The sequence below is a fragment of the Carcharhinus amblyrhynchos genome, chromosome 1, assembly GCF_965287045.1.
Source record: "Carcharhinus amblyrhynchos chromosome 1, sCarAmb.v2.hapA, whole genome shotgun sequence".
NCBI lineage: Eukaryota > Metazoa > Chordata > Chondrichthyes > Carcharhiniformes > Carcharhinidae > Carcharhinus > Carcharhinus amblyrhynchos.
In genome coordinates, this window is record NC_137324.1 from 127,594,422 (window position 1) to 127,615,897 (window position 21,476).

The window sequence follows — 21,476 nt, forward strand, 5'->3', positions numbered from 1 at the left end:
AGATTTCAAACTCCAGGCTCTTTAGCTGAGGGAGCAATGCCGCCAGACCCTCCTTTCATCAATATCTTCCTCAACTTAAACCCCACGTTGATCATAGTCATCCCTGCTTATGTATCACCTAATCTCCTCCCATGTGGCTCATTTCACCATAGGATGGATATCTCAGAGCTGGTATCTGGGAGCACAATTGTGCATGATGGTGCTGCGAAGTACTACAGGGCTGGATGTACAAGACCCTGGAGTCTCTTCCTTTTCCTCTTCTTCCTCTGGCATGGCTAGAAAAGGAAAAGAGGAAGAGCACATGGAAGGGAATGCTGAGGGGCAGAATTCACATTCTTTTCTGTCGGAGAGATGAGGGTTTCATGATCTGGTACAAGGTATAAAGGGGCAAGAAAGAAAAGTAGAAATGTGGTGACAAATTTGCAATCGGCACCTGCATTCCTTTTTCCTCACCTTCAACCAGCTGTGCAGAATCCCTTCCTAAAAGCTCAAATACCTTATCCTCAAAAGTCAGAGGGTGGAGGCTAGGGATTAATCAGTTCTTGTCCCTCTCCTATCAGTATTATTATGGGCTGTATTTTCCTTGAAACAGAATGCAGAAAGTGAGAATAATTTCTAGTTGCCAGAGGTGCAGCCAAAATGCATACAAAATGCAGGTGATTCCAGCTGCATGAACTGAAAAGTTACCTACCACTTTTAGCAGGATGAAAGAATATAAGGATGTGAATGAAGGAATACTTTCAGATGAACATAGAGGGTGGAAAGGGAACGCTGCTATCTCATGGACATTAAAGATAAGCTAACGGAATGAGAATGAGGCAATTAGACAAGTTGCAAATTTGCTTATTTATTCTTTGAAAGGGTGACTGGCTTCCTTTATTTTGCCACACCTGAAAAGAGGATTTCAGTTTTTCCAGCAGAGAGACATGTCAGTGAGGATTTTTCTGGTTGCATTGTGATACTATTGCTTCTGTACTGCGATTTAAGAGCCAGTGTCACTGGGTATCTCCCACACCAGTTAACTCCATCGAGAAGCATGTCCACAGACTCACTGCTCAGTCTCATGAGGATATTATCTGGTCACAAAGTTCTAAATGCTCCTCTAAATCCAAACTGTTAGCTGCTGCAAGCCTTTTAACCTTGTACAAGTTTCTGCTTCCCAAGTGTCAAGCTCTCAAAGTGTAATCCTCTTGAGAGCTCCTATCATTGTTCAGTTTAGACCAACTCAATAAACTCTAATGTGGCTGCCCATTTCTCAGTGGACAGCTGCAAATCAGGCTCTGTCATCTTCCTCAGAGTTTTTCTGAAGTGATAAAATTGGATTTCAGTGTTTGCATGTGAAGAGTGCTTGAGGTACTGAGCAGCATTGGTAAAAATACATCTCAGAAAAGTCAGTGCCAATCAAAAGAGGAGATCAAAATGGCAACACAACACACAAGGAGTAAAAAATGCAATAAATGCTTAAAGCAAATGATATCTTGGGGTGTTAACCGAAATATTCCCATGAGGGCATAAAGAGCCATTTATATCAAAGTTGATTGATGTCCCATCCTTTTAACACACCGGTCAACACAAACCGTAGTCTTCAGGTGGGGAGATTTAGACCTGGATCTGCAGGAGTAATCCAGACCCAATTTTAAAGACACAGGTACATTTTCATTTTCACATCATGACTGGTAATCTGGTGGAATGTATAGCCCACATTGCCCGTATAACTTCAGTGTCAATGTAATCCTATTTGTGATACTACTCTAAAATGTTACACATTCCATCCAATATCCATTCAAACTCTCCTTCAGGCAGATAATCCAATCTATCTGATTACCCTTCTTCTCCTGTATCTTGGTCGCTTTCCTCACCCACCCCAAGGTAGTGAAGCTAAAGATTTACCCCATGCATTTCATGTTTGCTTCTGCATAATTGTTTTATTTAATGTTATTTCTAGTTACAGCATTTTGGAAAGTTGCATTAGCTGGATCATTGAAGTTTCTCTACAGTACAGACTGGGGAGGCGAAGGTTGTAAATCTAAGATGCTACAATTACGTTGATATTGCACCTTTAAGAAATATACGCATATCACTTTTCTTGTAAGGGGTATGTTTAGAATTCAGATCTGCTTTGCAGGTGCCAATTTGCCTAAGAAATCTTTTAAATTGGTAGCTCGGTGAACTGGACAAGTTGTTAGGGTGTTTGTTTTAAGCTGAGCATTTGTGTTTACTTAGGTTTCCCCTGGGGTTTCAGTGTAGCATTTTGATTAGGTTGATTGACAGGGACAGAGCCATAGGCTTAATGGAAGGAGCTAAGTTTGCAGGGAAGATACACAGTTTCTCTTTCATTTTTAAAATACGCAGTTACTGCCTGATTCTGAAGAAGCTGCAACAATGAATCATAGAATCCGTACAGTGCAGAAGGAGGCCATTGGGCCCATCGGGACTCAATCAGAGCATCTTACCCAGGCTCTATCCCCGTTGCCCCACATATTCACCCCATTAATTCCCTTAACTTATCCATCTTAGGACACTAAGGGGCAATTCACCACAGCCAATTCACCTAACTCATACATCTTTGAACTGTCAATTCTTTACAGTTTCGAATGGCAGTTTGCAAGTGAAAGGATGTGAAATATGTGTCACGTCTTCCTCTTTGTGAGTAGTGTAATGACCAATGGACTGCACTATGGCCTCAGGAGAGAGGCAGCATCCATTTTACTGGAAGCAGTTTGATTATTTCCTTCAGAATCTCAAACACTGCTTATCCTGTGCCACCTCCCATCTCTCGGCGATGAGAGGATTCAGGGGCTCCACCATTTTCAACTTCTAGATATAGTTTCCAATCCCTTACTAACTCCAAATTACGTAGCATGCTTAATTGTTGGGGTAACTCTAATTTTTTTTTCAGGCAATAGCAGTGACCATTCAGAATCATTATAGAATCTTTAGTCATTTTGGATTAGACTTTTACTAATACCTTGACTCAGCAGACCCACCACACATAAATGGCCCTGCATGCATGATTTCCAACTGCAGGGAGGCAGGGAGCTAACTAATAATTGGCCGCAACAGGATGTAGATTTGTGATGGGGATGCAGGAATGGTGATGGCAGTTGGGAGGGAGGGTATTCAGAGTATGTTCTTATTCTATGACTTCCAGGCTTTACCATTCCAGAGGATCACTAATATTCTCCCTCTTTGCTTCCATTCTCTGGGAAACCATATCAGCTCCTACATATCTTTTATGATGCATGTATTTTCTCAGGGTAAGAACTGGCAATCAATTAAGAAAATCCTGCGAAGGGGACAGGAAGGCTTTGTGTATGTGCACAGAATGATATGGAGGGTTTTAAGGAGGGTACTGGGACAAAGTGATCAAAGGTTGCCCATTGTGAGTAAAGAGAGGGGGAATGTGCAAGAAATTAGGGTCAGAGAAACTCTGGGGGCAGTCTTACTGGCTCGTCCTGATGGTCGATCGGTGTGACGAGCTAATAAGATCGCGCAAGGGGCAAAAAATCGGCTTTGCACTCAGTTTCTTGCCTCTCACGATACTATCGGCACTGTGAAGTCAGCTTTGCACCTGGGATGGATGCAAGGCTGATTAAAATATTTAAATCTAAATTTAAATGTTATTAGTGAATGCAGGATGCAATTGTCCTGGCCCACTTGCCTTAACGGCCTCACTGTTGGAGATCCTCACCCGTGAGGATCATGTAAGGTCCCCAGCAACGGTGAGCAGATGTGATGGCCACACTGGTGGGACTAAAGCCACTGATGCCCCCCCAGGTGGTCAGAAGCAGGGCTGCAATGTCATTTGGTCATGCCAGCCTGAGATCTTGGGAATGCCAACCTGGCACTGCCACCGTGGCACTGTCCACTGGGCACCCTGGCATTGCCCACCCAGCACCGGGCAATGCCAAGCAGCAGGGCCTAAGGAGAGAGGACGAGGCCTAAGGAGGGGGGGGGGAGGTGGGCAATGCACTCTACAATCAGAGATCAGCCAAGGCAATGACTGGCCAGGAGGGGGAGTGTCGGGGCAGCGATCAGCCAGGAGTGGGTATCGGGGCAGTGATCAGTTGGAGAGGACAGTGATCAGCCAGCGAGACCAGTAATCTGGAGGATGATATCCGGGAGCGGGTGGGGAATGGCGAGGCAATATCCATGGGGGCGGGAGGAGTGACAGATCTCTCAGATTATATTGGTGTATAATCAATATTGATTATACACCAATATTCCATGGAATACTGAGAAATCAAGGCGCAGGCACAATAGTGCCCCTTGCAGTCAATAGGCAAGAAAATACCCTGTCCACTCCCCCTACTGGGTGAAATGCACTTTTGCCTCTTTTTTCCTCTGAGTGGCACAAGACTGTGTCTGAGAGCTCACCCAAAAAATTGGCCCGATTCTCTCCTGTTTTCATGCTCATTTGGTACTTAGAATTTTTTTTGGCAAGATCGCCCCCTGGATGTTCAGTTGAGGTGATTGTGGGACTAAAGGAGTAACGGTAGACAGGAAAACAAATTTAAAGACTAGGATGAAAATTTTACATTCCAGGCATAGGGTAAGCAGGAACCACTAGAGGTGTGTGACAATATAGGTGACAAGTAAGTATGTCTTGGTGCGTGATCAGAGATGAATGGCAAATGTAAGAATCATGATGAAGTTTGTAGAGAGTGGAAAATGAGAGGCCAGCATGGAATTAATTAAGGATCTTGAAGTGATAAATGCATGTATAAAAACACAAGTGAGAAAACCCTATATATATTTGTGCTACTCGCCAAGGGAAAATGACAGCAACTGAAAATCCATTAAATGGCCTTTCAACTACTGTAATAGAAATGTCAGAAAAACTGATTAAAAGATATCAATCAGTTAGAGAACTGTTCAGTGAGGTGGAAATGTGTGCATTATAAAACAGGGTAAAAACTAACCCATGTATGTTGAAGAAATGAAATTACAGCATCAACTATATTCTCCATTGCTGCCTTACTGAATTTAAGATAGAGATTTAATTACAGGATTAGTTCAACATCTTCCCATCCCAACCAAATAGAATGGTTCTTTTAAAAATCAGTCTGCTCAGCTTCCCTTATTCACTTACACAAACATCCTTAATCTCAATCCACAGTGAAGTGTAGCGTTTAAAAAATGTCCAAAACTGGATTAATTTCCATAAAGTTCACATGAAAAGTTCTGAAGTAGGTATGTCCTAAAAATTATTATACACTGGATGAGGCAGACAGGGAAAAAATGATAACCATGTGCTTCTCTGAAACAACGAGGTAAGGAACTTTCCACAAGCTGTGTCCTCCCTGTACATGTTCCAATTATCCTCTCACTGATGACTGTGAGAATGGGCCAAGCCACTCCCTCCAGGCAGACAGCCCATTAATCGACAGCAGATTCCTTCGACATTACTTGAACTTAAAACGTTATGACTGCACCCCAGCTACAGAATGCTATTGGCTAGCACTTTCTCAACCATCTTTATCCAATCAGATTTTCTGGAAAAAGCCGTTACAAAAATAAACCAGGAAATTATTTCACCCGCGATTCAATATCTACAGCAGTCTGGAAGAAATGGCCTCATCACCAGCCGACAGCATTATTTGAGTAAGCTCTGTAACATTTGGTTTGCAGATGGTCTTGACTTTGCAGCAGTAACATGAAGACACATTTTGGACTGAATCTTACTGTAAAACAATTCAGAAATTTTAAGCTAATATTTCTTATTTTGTCCAGTTTACACTTCTAAAGATATATCAATTTTTAAAATTAAAAATACTACTTTATCCCTCTTTTTGGTTCCTCTGTGCAATACATCAAGCTGGCCACCCTGTAGCCTATGACCACACACACACACACACACACACACACACACATATATAGAGAGAGGGAGACAGAGAGATTCAAGTGAAGTAGCCCAAGGGTGATACTGACTCAGTTTTGTCGTCTCTCTAGATTTGGTGGAATCTTCTGCTCCGTGGAGGCCGGAAGAGCATTTAATTAGGTAGGATGGTGGTTTATTTGAACATGGTCTACTGCCCTCTTAAATTATGGACAGGAAGGCCCATGGCCGACCTTCTCACTCCATTGCCTGTTGGCCACTTAAGAACGTCATCCCGCTACCGTTGGTATTATCTCAGATGCAGAAGTGCGGCATGTAAGACAGCTAAAACTGTGCATTCAACTTCTCACCTCCTGCAGGAACCCCTCGATCAAAAGCACTGAATACCTGATTGCAGAACTTGATATCAGGAAGGGGCTGTAAGAACCTCCCTCTGCCTTGCTGCCAATATCCTTGACCCTTTCCCCACAACGCATATCACATGAAACCACTCCCCGCCTCTGCCCACCTGGGTTGCTTTGTGAAGATGCATCGCTGGCCTTGCCATTGCTAAGTGGCACATGATTTGGTGAAAGAAAAGCAGCACGGGTTTCCTGTCAACTCTCCAGGCGAAACCCCTGACACCTCAACAAAATTTTGCACGAAGCCTCTCCCTGGTACCTCCCCCAGTAACCAGGTTATGGTCAGTGAAATTACTGTATGGGGAATCACATGCAATGCCTCCTACAATTCTGTGCTGCTATGCTGAACAGATGGTCCATGGCCATTTTGACTTTCAAGAAATAGCTTCCTGCACCATAAACCTGTTTCACTGAAAGCATTCCTTTCAAAACAATCCATCATATCCAATTTGAAAACAGCTGACTCTGTTACTTTCAAAATAAAATCAACTTTGATTACTCACATACTCAGCACATGATTTTTTTTCTCTTGATTGATTCATTCACTTTTAGTTTTTTTTATACAGTGGAATCTATCTTAAAGCACAAAATGACTGTTGCATTTTGCATGTTTTGAGCATAACCAATGCTGCAATTGTAGTTCAGGAAGTGGTTCTGTGCCTCTTAATGGTGTAGGAAGTGTCCCATTTTTATTATGGATCAATTTCTCCAGTACCATGGGCACCTGTTTCAAGTCCTTTCACACTGGTGCTTGTTTGGGTTAGATTTCAGGAAACCAGTGTCTGTGAGCTAACTGCTTGTTGTTCACACTATTAAATCCAGCTCATTTACTCTGGCAGCAGAATCACGGACCCAATTTTTTACGGGTCTATGATTCTATGATTAGGATAAGGAAACTGGATTTGGTGCTGCAATTGCAGTAAGCAGTTTATGCCAGACTTCTAAAATCCAACCTTAAAAATACCACCACAAAAATTGTTTCGATCTTGTAAATAGTGAAGTTTTGTCAAAGGCCATTACCTCCCAGTAGGTGGAGAAGTCTATATAGACCAGCAAACAACAGTGACTGCTTCAGCTCCACAGCTTGCCATAATCAAAATAACTATTATGGATATGTTGCCATTGGAGGCACTGACAGCAGTGGTGTAGGTCAACACTAACCTTGCTGTTGGATTGCATTAAATCCAACAACACCAAGCCATAGCTGGTTTCAGCATCCCAGAGTAAAAACTGGTCAGCATTCCTTTTGCTGATAGCCTTGTGATACTTCTGGCTAGAATCGTGAATGACTGGCAAGTCTCAGCTTGGTTCTGATAATCTAGGCTGACAGTTTAGGTGCAGTATGGAAACAGAATCACACAATCCAAGATACCATCTTTCAGATCAGATATTAAAAGAGAAGACAAAGCAGTCTTGTCAACATCAATCTCAGATGTAAGTGCTGTTGGAAATATTTGTAGTGTTCAATTCAAAGTCAAAAATCTGTACAAAAATTAAATGCTCACAATATTTCTCAATTTTTGACAACAATTAAATTAAAAATATCTAACTATTGACTGTTACATTTGCATAATATCCTCAGAACTGTGACATTTTCTGAAGAAAAGGGTGAAAACGATAAGGTTGCTACAGCTGCAGGTATATTAAGGAGTACTGCCGAAATAAATGACTGCAAATTAAATCCCACAAGTCATTTATCATTTGGAATCTCCTCTCACCAGCTGTGTGATTTAGAATTAATTAACTTTTTTTTAACCCACTTTACCTGCCCATCAACGGCAGGGCCCCTTTGTTGGTTCGATGGGTGAGGATAAGGGTTATGGGCTCCACCATGTATGTCAGTTAACATCCAGCCAACAAGCAATGCATTTCTCCAGGGTAAGACTGACTGGTGTTCCTGCTTTCATTCATTTAGCTTCCATGACACCAAATGTTCTGGAACAAGCAAAGTTCCTATTTCCCCAGTGATCAAAGCCAGAAGCCTCACAAGACCATCAGAGAATTCAGACTGCAAGCTCTACCTCACTATAGTATCTGAGGCCATTAGATTGTCCATTTGAAGGGAGATTATCTGCATTCCCTATCAGTGATTGGATAGATGTACAAGCCAAGAATGTGAAATTCTTTCGAATTACACTTCCCAGATATTCTATACTTACAGCAGTGGTAGTAAATATACAAGTTAAGAATAATGCATTGTACATTTGTAAAGTAAGCAGATGGCAACAAACATTTAGGGACAAATATTTAGGGACAAATGTAGAGTATAGGGCTAACGGTAGGACTCTGAATAGTGTTGACGAACAGAGGGATCTAGGTGTATATGTGCATAGATCCCTGAAAGTTGGAAATCAAGTCGATAAGGTTGTTAGGAAGGCATACGGTGTCTTGGCATTTATTGGTAGGAGGATTGAATTTAGGAGCCGCAACGTCATGTTGCAACTGTACAAAACTCTGGTGCGGCCGCACTTGGAGTATTATGTACAGTTCTGGTCCCCACATTATAGGAAGGATGTGGAGGCATTGGAGAGGGTGCGGAGGAGGTTTACCAGGATGTTGCCTGGTATGGAGGGAAGGTCCTATGAGGAGAGACTGAGGGATTTGAGGTTGTTTTCGTTAGGAAGAAGGCGACTAAGAGGAGACCTTATTGAAACATACAAGATGATTAGAGGTTTAGATAGGGTGGACAGTGATAGCCTTTTTCCTCGGATGGAGAAAGCTAGCACGAGGGGACATAGCTTTAAATTAAGGGGTGGTAGTTATAGGATGGATGTCAGAGGTAGGTTCTTTACCCAGAGGGTGGTGAGGGAATGGAATGCAATGCCCTGCCTGCTGCAGTTGTAGATGCGCCTAGTTTGGGGGCGTTTAAGAGGTCCGTGGATAGGTTTATGGATGGAAAGGGATTGGTTTAGGTTAGAGGGTCATTGCTTTTTTCTTAATTGGTCGGCGCAACATCGTGGGCCGAAGGGCCTGTTCTGCGCTGTAATGTTCTATGTTCTATATTGGTACTTTAAACCACAGATAGATATACGAATGCTCTTGAATTTACATTATAATTAAATACATTGTCAAATATGTATCCATATCCTCATGAAAAAAACTTTCTTCCTCTTTCAGCTGGCAACTGTCCATTTCCAACATTTGCTATTTTTATTTTAGATTAGCATTTTTTGCACTCCAAAATTTCAGTTGAATTAACAAAAGCTGTTTCTGCCCGATGCTGAAAGAAAAACTTCAAATCAACTACAAGAAGGACTGTAATAGATATGGGTGCATTATGATTGTTCTGAAGGCTTTTGACAAGGTGTCTCACAGAAAGTTTGTGCTAAAATTCTGATTGTCACTTCAGATGAAATGTGGCAAGATGGATAAAAATCCTTAGGATTAGAGAACATCTGGAAGTGGTGTGCCCCAAGGTCACTGTTAGATGACGGACAAATGGACCTGAGCACAAAGTGCACCGTATCAAGTATGCTAACAATTCAATGGGATGAATTAGGAAAGATTATTTCCTTTAGTTATGGAATCAGAAATTAGGAGTTGTCAAATTTAAATTATCACTGAGCAAAATGAGAAGTTAGACAGATTTCTTCACACAGGAGACAAATACCACGTTAAGAGACAAAAACGAGTGAGATTAATTGGACAGTTCCACCAAAAAGTTAGTCGAGGCAAGATAGCCAAGGTTCCTTCTGCAGTGTGAAATTGAATGCTCTGCTAATGGAAATAGTTCAATAACAGCGGTTTTCCCATTTAAGAGTAAAGACAGTGCTTGGAATTATTTAGTGCCTTTACATCCTCATAAGGTTCCAACGCACTTCACAGCTAAGGATGTCTTTTTTTGAAGTGTAGTCACTATTTTAAAGTAGCTGCTTGTTGCAACTTGCCAGCAACCAGATGGAGACTGTTAGTGGTGTAGCATTCAATTGTTCAATTATTCAACGTTTGATCGTGTGTATCTGTCGGCTTATTGCTGTTGTTTGCTGTTAGCCAAACCTGGGTGCGATTACTGAGAAACAGAAGCTAAACTGAAAGCAACAAGCAGTAAGCTCGAGAGCAGACATTTTAAAGCATTGAATAAAACTTGTGTTCAGATATAGAATCATCTCAGCATATCGCCAAGTCTTAAAACAAAACAATTGGTGAGAAGGATTGGATAGTTTAAATTTTCTGACTTTAGCACTGTTCCTTTCTTTGCTGAGAGGTGCACCCATGCCATGGAATCAATAGATCTTGGGGTTCAAAACATGTTTTCTTGCAAGAAGGAAGAACATTCCAGATGTGGCAGTGACTCACAAGAAGGTGATACTTGTACATTTTCTCAGACATAAGGCCTGCAAATATTTGAGCAGGTCACAGAAGGTGTGCTTATGTTTGATGTGGCATTAACAGCTCTTGAAAAATACTTTTGACCAAAGAGTGATGATTGGACATGATCGCTTTTGAACAGGCTCAGCAATTTCTGCCTAGCCAAGAACAAATTTGGAATAAAAGTTGGTAGTAATGAAAAACAATGCTCATTCAGGTTAGACAGTGTCAAATTGTGTTATGCGATGCAAGGGCAAATGCATGCTGGTGGCATCTTTCTAGGGTAGAGTGACAGTAGCTGGAGTGAAGCAGCTAACCACCTTGTCTAACATGAATGAGTTAGCATGCAATGACATGTAATAGGATTGGACAATCACACAACAAACATCATTCGACATTTAAAAGGTGAAGATGGCATTCCTCACACATTTCAACCCACACATGCTGCAATAGATGTACCAGGAAATGTGACAGAATTGTACTTTCAAGTACATCAAAAAAAGTGAATGACCAATTGCTTAGGTTTCACACTAACTGTCGGAAGCTGACGTCAATACTCTACTGGAGAATGGAAAGCACCAGCCTATATCCATGCTGTGAACACTGACACGTATCTCTGAGAGAAGATTCATTCTGTGCACTAATCACCAAGCACTGACTACATTGGTAGCCATATCAGGATCTGGTGATTAACCGTCACAGATTTACAGACAGTCAAATTGTCTTCAACGTATAACTTTGAGCTTGCAGGTTCACGCAACTAAGTTGCTAAGAAGTTTAGTCACATTATTGTCACAATGACAATAGCGAAGAGACTTGTGACATTGGAGACTTGAGTGATCATGGTGATAACTGCAAATCTTGTTTCTCGAGAGGATTTGAAGGAAGAATGGGTGATAGTGGACTGCAGAATGTAAGACAATACCTAAAATCTGAGTGGCCTCAGAAAATAGAGGAAGAAATAGTTCCACAGTACATAATGAGGTTAGCTTGTTTCATGACAACTGTATCTCATGCAGAACTCGAGTGGTTATCCCAAAAGCACTACAGCGATTTGTACTGCATCTTGTCCATTAAAGGACACCTGGGTGAGGTTAAGATGAAACAATGAATCTGTGAAGCAGTCTGGTGGCCAGCAATTGGTTTCTGCTACCTTCAGTAATTCCTATCCCTAATCAGTTACTAAAGAGGTCAGGTAGGGTCTGAATACTGCTGCAGGTAGGAAAATCCAGCTGTTGGAAAATTCCATTCTCCTTGGCACGATCCTGCTGGAAGTTCACCAAAATATTCCAACTTTTCAGTGATTTTCACCTTCAGTTGCATTACTGCTATGAGTGAGGTGAAGAGGTCAGTCTGAGTTTGAGGGTAACTGGAGGTTCCTCTGCTTGGAATCATGTTTTTCATTCGAGATGTAATGTTTACTTTACCACAAGGTAAGAACAATCTGCAAAACCACCTCTAATAGAAACCAATAATAATGTTTTAAACAACAAAGGCCCACGAACTAGGGTAAATATCTAAAAGGCAACAAAGGTATCTAATGATGAAAAATGGTGCTTTATTCCCCCAGAAGCCAGATCCTTTGAGACGCTGTTCATTCTTCAAGGTGAAGATAAATGTGTCCATCATCTGGAGTGTTTGGTAGGGTTCTAGAGGGTATAGAGGTGACTGCCAAGGCTAATCAGGCTCTGGAAGGTGCTACTGCAAAAAGGGAAGGATATCATAGATGGTTGAGTTTGGGACAAGTTGCTGGCTTGGGATTTTTTCTGCTCAAGTTTTCTCTCCGCTTTCAATATGTGCTTGCTTTTGAGGAAGATCATCAATATTTATTTGGTTACACTAGGCGCAACGATCCTGTGCGAGTTTCTCCCAACACTCAAAGTCAATATGAATATTCATAAGTGAAGCCTGTAGATTGTCTTTGTAGCACTTCCTTTGATCATAATGGGAGCACACCCAAGACTCAAGCTTGCCATAGACAATTCACTTTGGTAAGCAATTCTGGCTCCATCACCAGCCCAACCCATTTGTGGCTATCTCCACATAGTGTGGGTGCATGGCATGCCAGCAAGGGTGAGCACCTTAGCATCTGGCATTTTCTCCTGCCATTTGATCTACAGAAGCTTCCAAAGACAGCTTAAGTGAAAATGGTTGACTTTCTTAGCACGATATTGGTACAGAGTTCAAGGGTCTCATGTGGTGAGTAGAATGGTCTGGACTCTTGCTCTATGGACTTTCAGTTTTGTAGGCTGACTGATTCCTCTTCATTTCCAGATTGCTGCTCAAAGTCTGCTGAAAGATACATTTGCTTTGGCAATTCTCGTATGTATCTCATTGTCAATATAGACAGCTCGCGAGTGTGTGTTGCCAAGACAAGAGAACATCCACTGCTGAGAAGTTTTGGTCATGAAACTTTGGGCTTGAGATAGAATGTTCCTGGAGCAGGGGGTTGGTTCGTTACTTAAGTTTTCTTTATGCTGATTGCAAGGTTGAAGTTTTCACATGTATTTAATTGAGTTTTTCATTTCTAACAGCATGGGAAAGCCATCTAGAGATCAGTTTATGGCATCTTGTAGCACCCTGTTGGTTGCTTCTGCATTGATGAATGAAGGCTGATTGAAGATGTAGTTAAAGTGCTTTGCCCATTTTTCTAGAATTTGGAGTTTTTCTGTGAATGGTACTGACCCATCAGCACCGAGAATTGGTGATGAACTAGTAGACTTGAACACAACTAGAACATCATAGAATTTCTTCCAGGTTTTGTAAATGACATATGACTGAAGTTAATCTTCTTTCTCGATTCAATCAAGTGTCCTATATTTCTCTGAGCCTATATTGGATAGTCCTGCATATGTTTCGGTAGGGATCTTTTTTGGAAAGTGGTACAGTGGTTAGCACTGCTTCCTCACAGTGCCAGGGACCCAGGCTCAATCCCAGCCTTGGGTGACTGTCTGTGTGGAGTCTGCACATTCTCCCTGTGTCTGCATGGATTTCTTCCAGGTGCTCCAGTTTCCTTCCACAGTCTACAAATGTGTGGGTTAGGTGGATCGGCCATGTTAAATTGCCTCTTAGTGTCCTAAGAGGTTAGGTGGATCAGTCATGGCAAATGCACAGGGTTATGGGGATAGGGTGGGATGTGGGCCTGGGTAAAATACTTTTCGGAGAGTTGGTATAGACTCATTAGGCCAAATGGCCTCCTTCTGCACTCTAGGGATTCTTTGTTTCTATGCTTCTATAACTTGTCATTGGGTAAAACCCTGTAAAGGCAATGTTTCTTATCCAGTAGTTTCCAGGTGATCTCATTGTACAAACCATAATCCTTATGAGCAGTAGGGCCAAGGGCTTTTAGAATGTTAGGTATACTATATTTCCAAAAGTCACCCAGTAATCTTCAATGCAGTGTGTCCATTTTCACTGTACACTAGCGACTCTCAAGGTTTTCTGAGAGGTTCCTTTATGACCGCCTGTTTGAGTCTTGAGACATTGAGACACTTTGGAACTTCATGCCATGGAGTGTTTAGGGGGATATATCTTGATGTTTAGCTTTGAACTGATAAGATAGTGACAGTCTAACAGTCAGCACTACACATGGTTTTCATCACAGCACATCCTGTCTGCCCCATGCCTGGTGACGACATAGTTGATTAGATGCCAATGCATAGAATGGAGGTGCATCCAAAATATTTTGTTACAATTCAAAAGGCAGAAAATTGTGTTCTGATTAAGGGCTGTCATGAGGAGACCATTGATGTTATAACTGCATCATAATTTTCTGATAATCGCTTTCCATGCCTGGTGATCTGCACCAACTCTTTCACTGAAGTCACAAAGAATGATTAGCTTGTCTGATTTTGGTATAGTAGCAATGAAGGAGTGAAAATCGTCATAGAATTTATTCTTGACTTCATCATGGTTGATCATGGAAAGGACATACATAATGATGAGAGTTGACTGTTGCCAAGCAGGGGGAGTTTAAGAACCAATTGATCATGAACACCTTGGGAAGACAAGTCAACTTACTGATGAAATATAAATAAAAAGAACTTACTGTCTTATTTCAGATATCTTGCTTTTGCAGTATTTCGCTTCAACTTCCTGGTGAGATGATTCATGACAACATATTTTATGCCAGCACTGTGCTGTTCTTCTCATTCCAAAAGAATGTTTAATCTACATTAATTTCCTTGCGTTGACACTGCTCAGATAGACGAGTCTTACCAAGGGAGGTGATCTGGACATTGTACCTAGCCAGCTCTCTACCAACAAGAGCAGTTCCTCTGCAGGTCTGTCAGCTGTGGCACTGTCCATGAGAGTGAGCATGTACCAAGAACCTACCGTGACCTGTGTCACCTTTCGTTTCTTTTTTGAGATTGACTGACGACTGCGTAGATGAGATCCTTATCAGTTGCAGCCTGCTGTACAAGTAGGTGATGCAGATGATGTTTAGGGGACCTCTCCTGGCCTTTCCTCATGCCAGGGAGATGAGCAGTGTGGTCATGAAAAGAGCTGCTCAGTCACTCAAAGACTGCTTCTTTACACCTGCTTGATCCAGTGAAAACAACCCAGTGACCTGAGCCACAGGTTTCTCGACTGCAGCTGCCAATGAATCCACACCCTGCTATTGTCCCTTGCCTAGTGCCACAGGAGTGGTGACAGATGCATAATGGAAGCGACGTGATAGAAAGATGATGAACACAACTTGTGTGCTAACCGGATTATAGCGAGGGAGAGTTACACATCATCAGCATCACTCACTAGTCCTGATCTAACTTGATCCAGTGAATCCCGATGCTTTGGGTGACCAGGACATCTTCAGTTGAACTCTACTCATTCCACATCACAACGCTGACCTGCCTTCAAGTCAAACTGGACCTTGGATTGGTCTGATCAGCTAAGTCTGCCAGGGTCAGTCTTCACATGCCAGGATAGATAAATTCTTAAGTAGTCAAGGATATGAAATCTGATGGCTACCCTCATGTAATTTGGTCCACCCATCAAAACAGTTTACCAGAAGGTATCACAGACTAACAACTACTTGAAGCCACAGGCGACAGTGAAGCTGAGGAACAATACAGGATCAGTAACTCCAGTGAACCCATCTATGAGGGATCCAATCCTCCTTTACACCCTTATATGTTTAGTACTTATTTACTCATTTATTAATTTACATAATATAATATTTATCAGTGCATTTTTTATTCATTCTAAAATTCAGTATTCTGAAACATTCTTAACAGATGCCAAGGAGAATGATAAGATTCCGGTATGCTACTGAATATCATAACAAAATCTTGTATGCAGCTTACGTTGTTGATAAATGAGAATGATAGATGTATGCTAAAAAATGTGTTGCTGAGAATAAATAAATTTTATCTGAAGTTTTAAAAAAATCCTCAATTCACCAAAGAAGCAAAAAGACTGCTTGACTTTCTTGTCTCTTGGTCTACCGCAGGCGAGGGTTGGGGGCCGGGGTATCAATCACTCTCTCCGAGGATGCAATTATCTACATCGCATAAGGATCACCTCAGTGCATTCCATCTAGCTATCTAGTTGCTTTCAGGAGAAACACTTCTCTAGCCATTCTTTCTCAAGAATGAACCTTTCATTAGCTAATGGGGAGCGTCGAAAAATGCACACCAATAATCTAAATGGGACCAGGCGTTCATACTGCCTTACAAAAGATCTATTTTTTAAAGATCAAAAAGTGATTACATTTATTAACGTACATCCATTAACTCGAAAAACTAAAGATGCTGGAATACGGATATACATAATTGATTAGGGCAGGTCTGAATGACAATCGACACTTTCCCTGAGCAGAAGAAATACGACAGGGAATGTAAACAGCACTGTTTTAAAACAGCCCTCTGGGCAGGTGATTTCCTCTCTCCCCAAGGCAATTCCCTGCGTGTGGGTGTGTGCTCAGCATACTCAATAAGCAATCCTGAGATTGGATCTGTACATCATTACCTTCCAAACAATAAATCATGTACAGTCCCACCCTTTAGTTGCTTTGTTTGGCTGCCTTGTGTTCTCCTTACACCCAAATTACCAGTATGCAATTAATTTATTCTTTCTAGGTTAACTGACACAATAATGTGGTTGAAGAGAACAATGCGAGTCTGATGTACTGTAATGTGAAGTGAAAAATAATTCTGCACGGATCCTATATGAAAATGTGTTACGGAGATTACTTATCTATTTAATTGGTTCTGATTTGCAGCGTGGACCACTAGGTTTTTTTTAAACTTTCAGATATAGGTTGGAATTGGAAAAGGACGAACAAAAAGGAAAGACATTCGTTCAACAATTGAAAGTGCCACAAATGTCAGTAGCAGTCAATTCTGTTCACATTTCGAAATCCTGCTTGGAATCTTTCTATCTGAAAAAAATGTAAAGCGGATGTTGCAATAGAGAGTTAATAAAGTCAAACTGCACGGTTACAGCTCTCCCCTTTCCCCTGTCGAAACCATAATAATTGAAGTCAGATTTCGCCGAATCTTTCCCCACATGTCTTTGCATGTACTCCACGCTAATCTTAGTGACAGGATTGAACACGTTTGAATCTGTCAGTTAATGGGGACCACTGATACAGTGCAATTTAACTCCCAACTGTGATTCCCAGTCAGTCCACCGCGGTGCCCCTGTGAAGTCATGGGCAGTGAAGCCTACCTTTGATGCAGGTTTCCATTTCCAGTTGGTTTTTCTGCTCCATGGCTGGCAAGGGCAACACAGTTGCGCTGAGTTGCAGTGGACCCGAGTAGCTGGGCTGCTCCTTGTCTCGCTCTCCGCTGCCTCTCCACTCTGCAACCGCCCAGCCCAGCTGTCAAGATAGTGGGATGAGTGACAGCTGCTGTCAGCCAATCACAAAACGTCTCTTGATTTAAGTTCACCAATCGGCGTCGGCAAAAGCCCAGGGCATGACGTAACAATGTAGGATGCGGGGATTGACGGGATCTTTAACCAATCACAAACTATACAACGTCCGATTTCCCCGCCTTCTAAACTGATTGACGTGAATCAAGAACCAATCGTATCACAGAAAAGGAAACTGCTTGCCCAATCAAGCAGCCACGAGGCCAGAACGAAGAGTATGTTGCAATACTCAGTAACACATCGGGCACCTTTTTTGTGTTGTGAGTCGTTGATCTAAAGACTGGATACCGGCCCCGGGGACCCGAGGTCTGAAAAATCCAGAGACCAATACGAAATAGGGTAACTTGGTTGTGCAAATACAAATGTGACACAACATGCAAATAAAACCATGAGAGGTAAATAAAAGTACAGTAAAAAGAGTAAACGCTGTAAATTCTTTTAAGCAAATGGGAGGATATAGGAGATTGTTTTAAGTAAGGTTCATTAGCATTTGGACGTCCCTGATAATGTAAAAGGATGTGGTATGATAATAACGTTTTTCTCTTTTAATTCACAGGTTTTAAGTCGGACCGCCTTGGTGTCCGACGAGGGGCATACACGCGATGGGTCGTACTTGGGCTGCTCTTGAATGTTCGAGAGTAGCCTAGTGCTTCATGTCGTTGTGTGTGCTTAAACTGGACCAGATGCTGGGCAACACGACAGCTCAGTGACTATCACTGTTTGCTGTGCAGACACATGGATTTGGGCCAGTGTCCATGGGAGTTTGCGCATTCTCCCCATGCTTGCGTGGGTTTTCTCCGGATACTCCGGTTTCCTCCCACACCCCAAAGATGTGCTATTAGGCTGATTGGAGGTAATAAATTGTCCCTAAATTAGTTTCCCTCAATGTGGAATGCCATAAAACAATAGATAGGGGCCATGGGTGGAGGGGGGGGGTGCTGGTAATGTTACAATGGCAGCGCGGGCTCATTGGGCCGAAGGGCCTGTTTCCCAGGCTGTTTTTGTTCTTTAAATGAATAAAATATGTATTTTTACGACCAGAAATATAGGATGCATAATCAAGGAGGTGTTGAACCTGTACAAGATCTTAGTCAGGTCACAATGATAAACTTTACAATTTTGGGCATCCATTATAACAATAGAAAAGGTGCCATGTAGATTTACTAGGGTGGATTCATTCTTACTTCTTCATCATTTTGAACCCTCATTCACATGGCTTAATGTTATGAAGAAATAATGTTAGACTTTTATCATTGGATCAGGCAAACATTCAAGTTGAGACTTGATCATATCTTCAAAATGATGAGGGGTTGTGATAGGGTAAATGATAGCAGGCAATAAATTTTAAAATGATGATGAAAATAATTGGGGCCAGGTTAGGAGCAAATTCTTTACAAAGAAGTGGTTGAAATGTGCAGTTCCTTGCAGCACAATCTATGACGAGGCAAAGTAATTTTTTTAGATAGCTGCTTGAAAAGGGAACAAGGTTATGGCAGGAGTGGGGGAGGGTTTGGGACACAGGATAGTGGGATTAGATTATTTATATGGAGAGAAACACCACTCAGGCTTCATGGGCTGAATAAACTGGGGAGTAGAATCTATTGACCTTTGATCACAGTGCAAATATCACGATCTGACCCCAGCACATTTGGTCACTTCACTTGGTCAATAATGATTACAGTTGCCATGCCATCAGGAGACCATTACTCCTGACAGAGTACGCCAAAGCATCACTGGAAGCAACCCAGAATAAAAATGAAAGATTATCATAGTTGCTACAGTCTGAGCCCAGATCTGCTACAGGTTATGCCAGTATTCCTGGTCCCCATTATTAGTCATGATGTGGATGTGCCGGCGTTGGACTAGGGTAAACACAGTAAAAAGTCTGACAACACCAGGTTTTAGTCCAACCGACTTATTTGATAGTAAACGCACAAGCTTTCGAGGTTTCCCTCTTCATCAGGTGAATGGAGAGTTCTGGCCTCGGACAGAGCGTATAAAGCACAGACAGTTTAGAGATTACTGATTAGATTCGCATTCTAATCAGTAATCTCTAAACTGTCTGTGCTTTATACACTCTGTCCGAGGCCAGAACTCTCCATTCACCTGACGAAGAGGGAAACCTCGAAAGCTTGTGCGTTTACTATCAAATAAATCGGTTGGACTAAAACCTGGTGTTGTCAGACTTTTTACCCCATTATTAGCTCACTGTTTTTCCACCAACCAGGAAAGGCTTGTACTCGTTAGAGTTTAGAAGAATGAGGGGAGATCTCATTGAGACGTATAAGATGATGAATGGGATGGATAGGATAGAGGTGGAGAGACTCTTCCCGCTCAGAAAGGACAGTAGGACTAGGGGGCACAGCCTCAAGATAAAGGGGGGACGGTTTAGAACGGAGTTGAGGAAGAATTTCTTCACTCAAAGGGTGGTGAATCTCTGGAATTCTCTGCCCGTTGAAGTGGTGGAGGCTGCCTCGCTAAATATTTTTAAGACGCGGGTTGATGGGTTTTTGATAAGAAAGGGGATTAAGGGTTATGGGGAGAGGGCGGGAATGTGGAACTGAGCCATGACAGATCAGCCATGATCTTATTGAATGGCGGGGCAGGCTCGAAGGGCCAGATGGCCCACTCCTGCTCCTATTTCTTATGTTCTTATGACCCACCAAAGAACAAAGAACAAAAACAGCCCAGGAAACAGGCCCTTCGGCCCAACGAGCCCGCACCGCCATTTTAACATTACCAGTCCCCCCTCCACCCATGACCTTTATCTATGCTTATGGTATTCCACATTGCGGGAAACTAATTTAGGGACAATTTACTACCTCCAATCAGCTTAACAGCACATCTTTGGGATGTGCAAGGAAACCGGAGCACCCAGAGAAAATCCACGCAAGCACAGGGAGAAAGCGCAAACTCCCACAGACACTGGCCCAAATCCATGTGTCTGCACAGCAAACAGTGCTAGTCACTGAGCTATCGTGTTGCCCAGCATCTGGTCCAGTCTAAGCACACACTAATGACATGAAGTACTAGGCTATTCTCGAATATCCAAGAGCAGCCCTAGTACGACCCATTGTTGGACAACAGGTGGACCAACTTAAAACCTGTGAATTAAAAGAGAAAAATGGCTATCATAGAATCACTACAGTACAGAAGGAAGCCATTCAGCCCATTGACTCTGTACCAATCACAATCCCGCCCAGGCCCTATTCCTGTAATCCCCCTGACACTAGGGTCAATTTAGTATGGCCAATCAACATAACCTCCACATCTTTGGAGATGTGGGAGAAAACCGGAGTACCTGGATGAAAACCATGCAGATATGGGGAGAACATGCAAACTCCACACAGACAATGACCCGAGGCTGGAACTGATGCTGTGAAGAAGCAGTGCTAACCAATGTGCCACCCCTTCTATGCCACTGGTCTTTGGCAAAAGCCTCAACAAGACCTAGTGGAAACCATCAGATCCCTGCCTGATTTGTGGCAATTCTGTTGGCCTCTAACAGGATTTATTATGGAAATGTTCCAGAAAAACATTAGATATCTGACCTTAGGTGTTTCTTTGCTGTAATGTTCTGTGATTTCGTATGAATAACATTGAGCCTAATTGGTGCAACAGTTTGGACTGAGTATTGATGAAAAAAGAGACATACTATCAAAGCTTTGGATCGCTTATCAGGATAAACACAGAATGCCAAATTTCAAAGGGAGCACAATTTATGAGAAAAGGGGGTTAGCTGGGTATCAAGTTGGCTCTGATTGGTTGAGAAGTTGTCATGGAGAATGCACCAGCAAACATTTCTCCCCCATACTTTTGTTTACTTCAAAAAAAGTCACAATACCTGGCCGTGTACCTTTTGCCTTCAGAGCACAAGTCCCAGCATATGAGCATATGTAGCATAAGTGAGCCACATTGCAAGTCTGACCGATAACTTAAATTGACTGTCAGTGCAATTTCAACACACTTGTGTTCAGGAAATGTTGCCCAGTCATGGAATCACATCTAATGTTACACAGTATGTTCTGAGTTTTACAAGCATAAGTTGGTGG

General features: G+C 42.2%; 1 protein-coding gene across 4 annotated transcripts in view; it reads right to left on the reverse strand.

The window, feature by feature from the left end:
- Positions 1 to 17,333, reverse strand: part of afap1 (actin filament associated protein 1) — a 243,103-nt gene extending 225,770 nt beyond the window's left edge. For all 4 annotated transcript variants that reach the window (XM_080192292.1, XM_080192272.1, XM_080192282.1 and 1 more), the window contains exon 1: positions 17,221 to 17,333. In XM_080192292.1, the coding sequence (XP_080048418.1) occupies positions 17,221 to 17,263 (43 nt within the window). In that variant the 5' untranslated portion in view covers positions 17,264 to 17,333. The remainder of the gene's footprint in view (positions 1 to 17,220) is intronic.
- Positions 17,334 to 21,476: the final 4,143 nt, after the last annotated feature.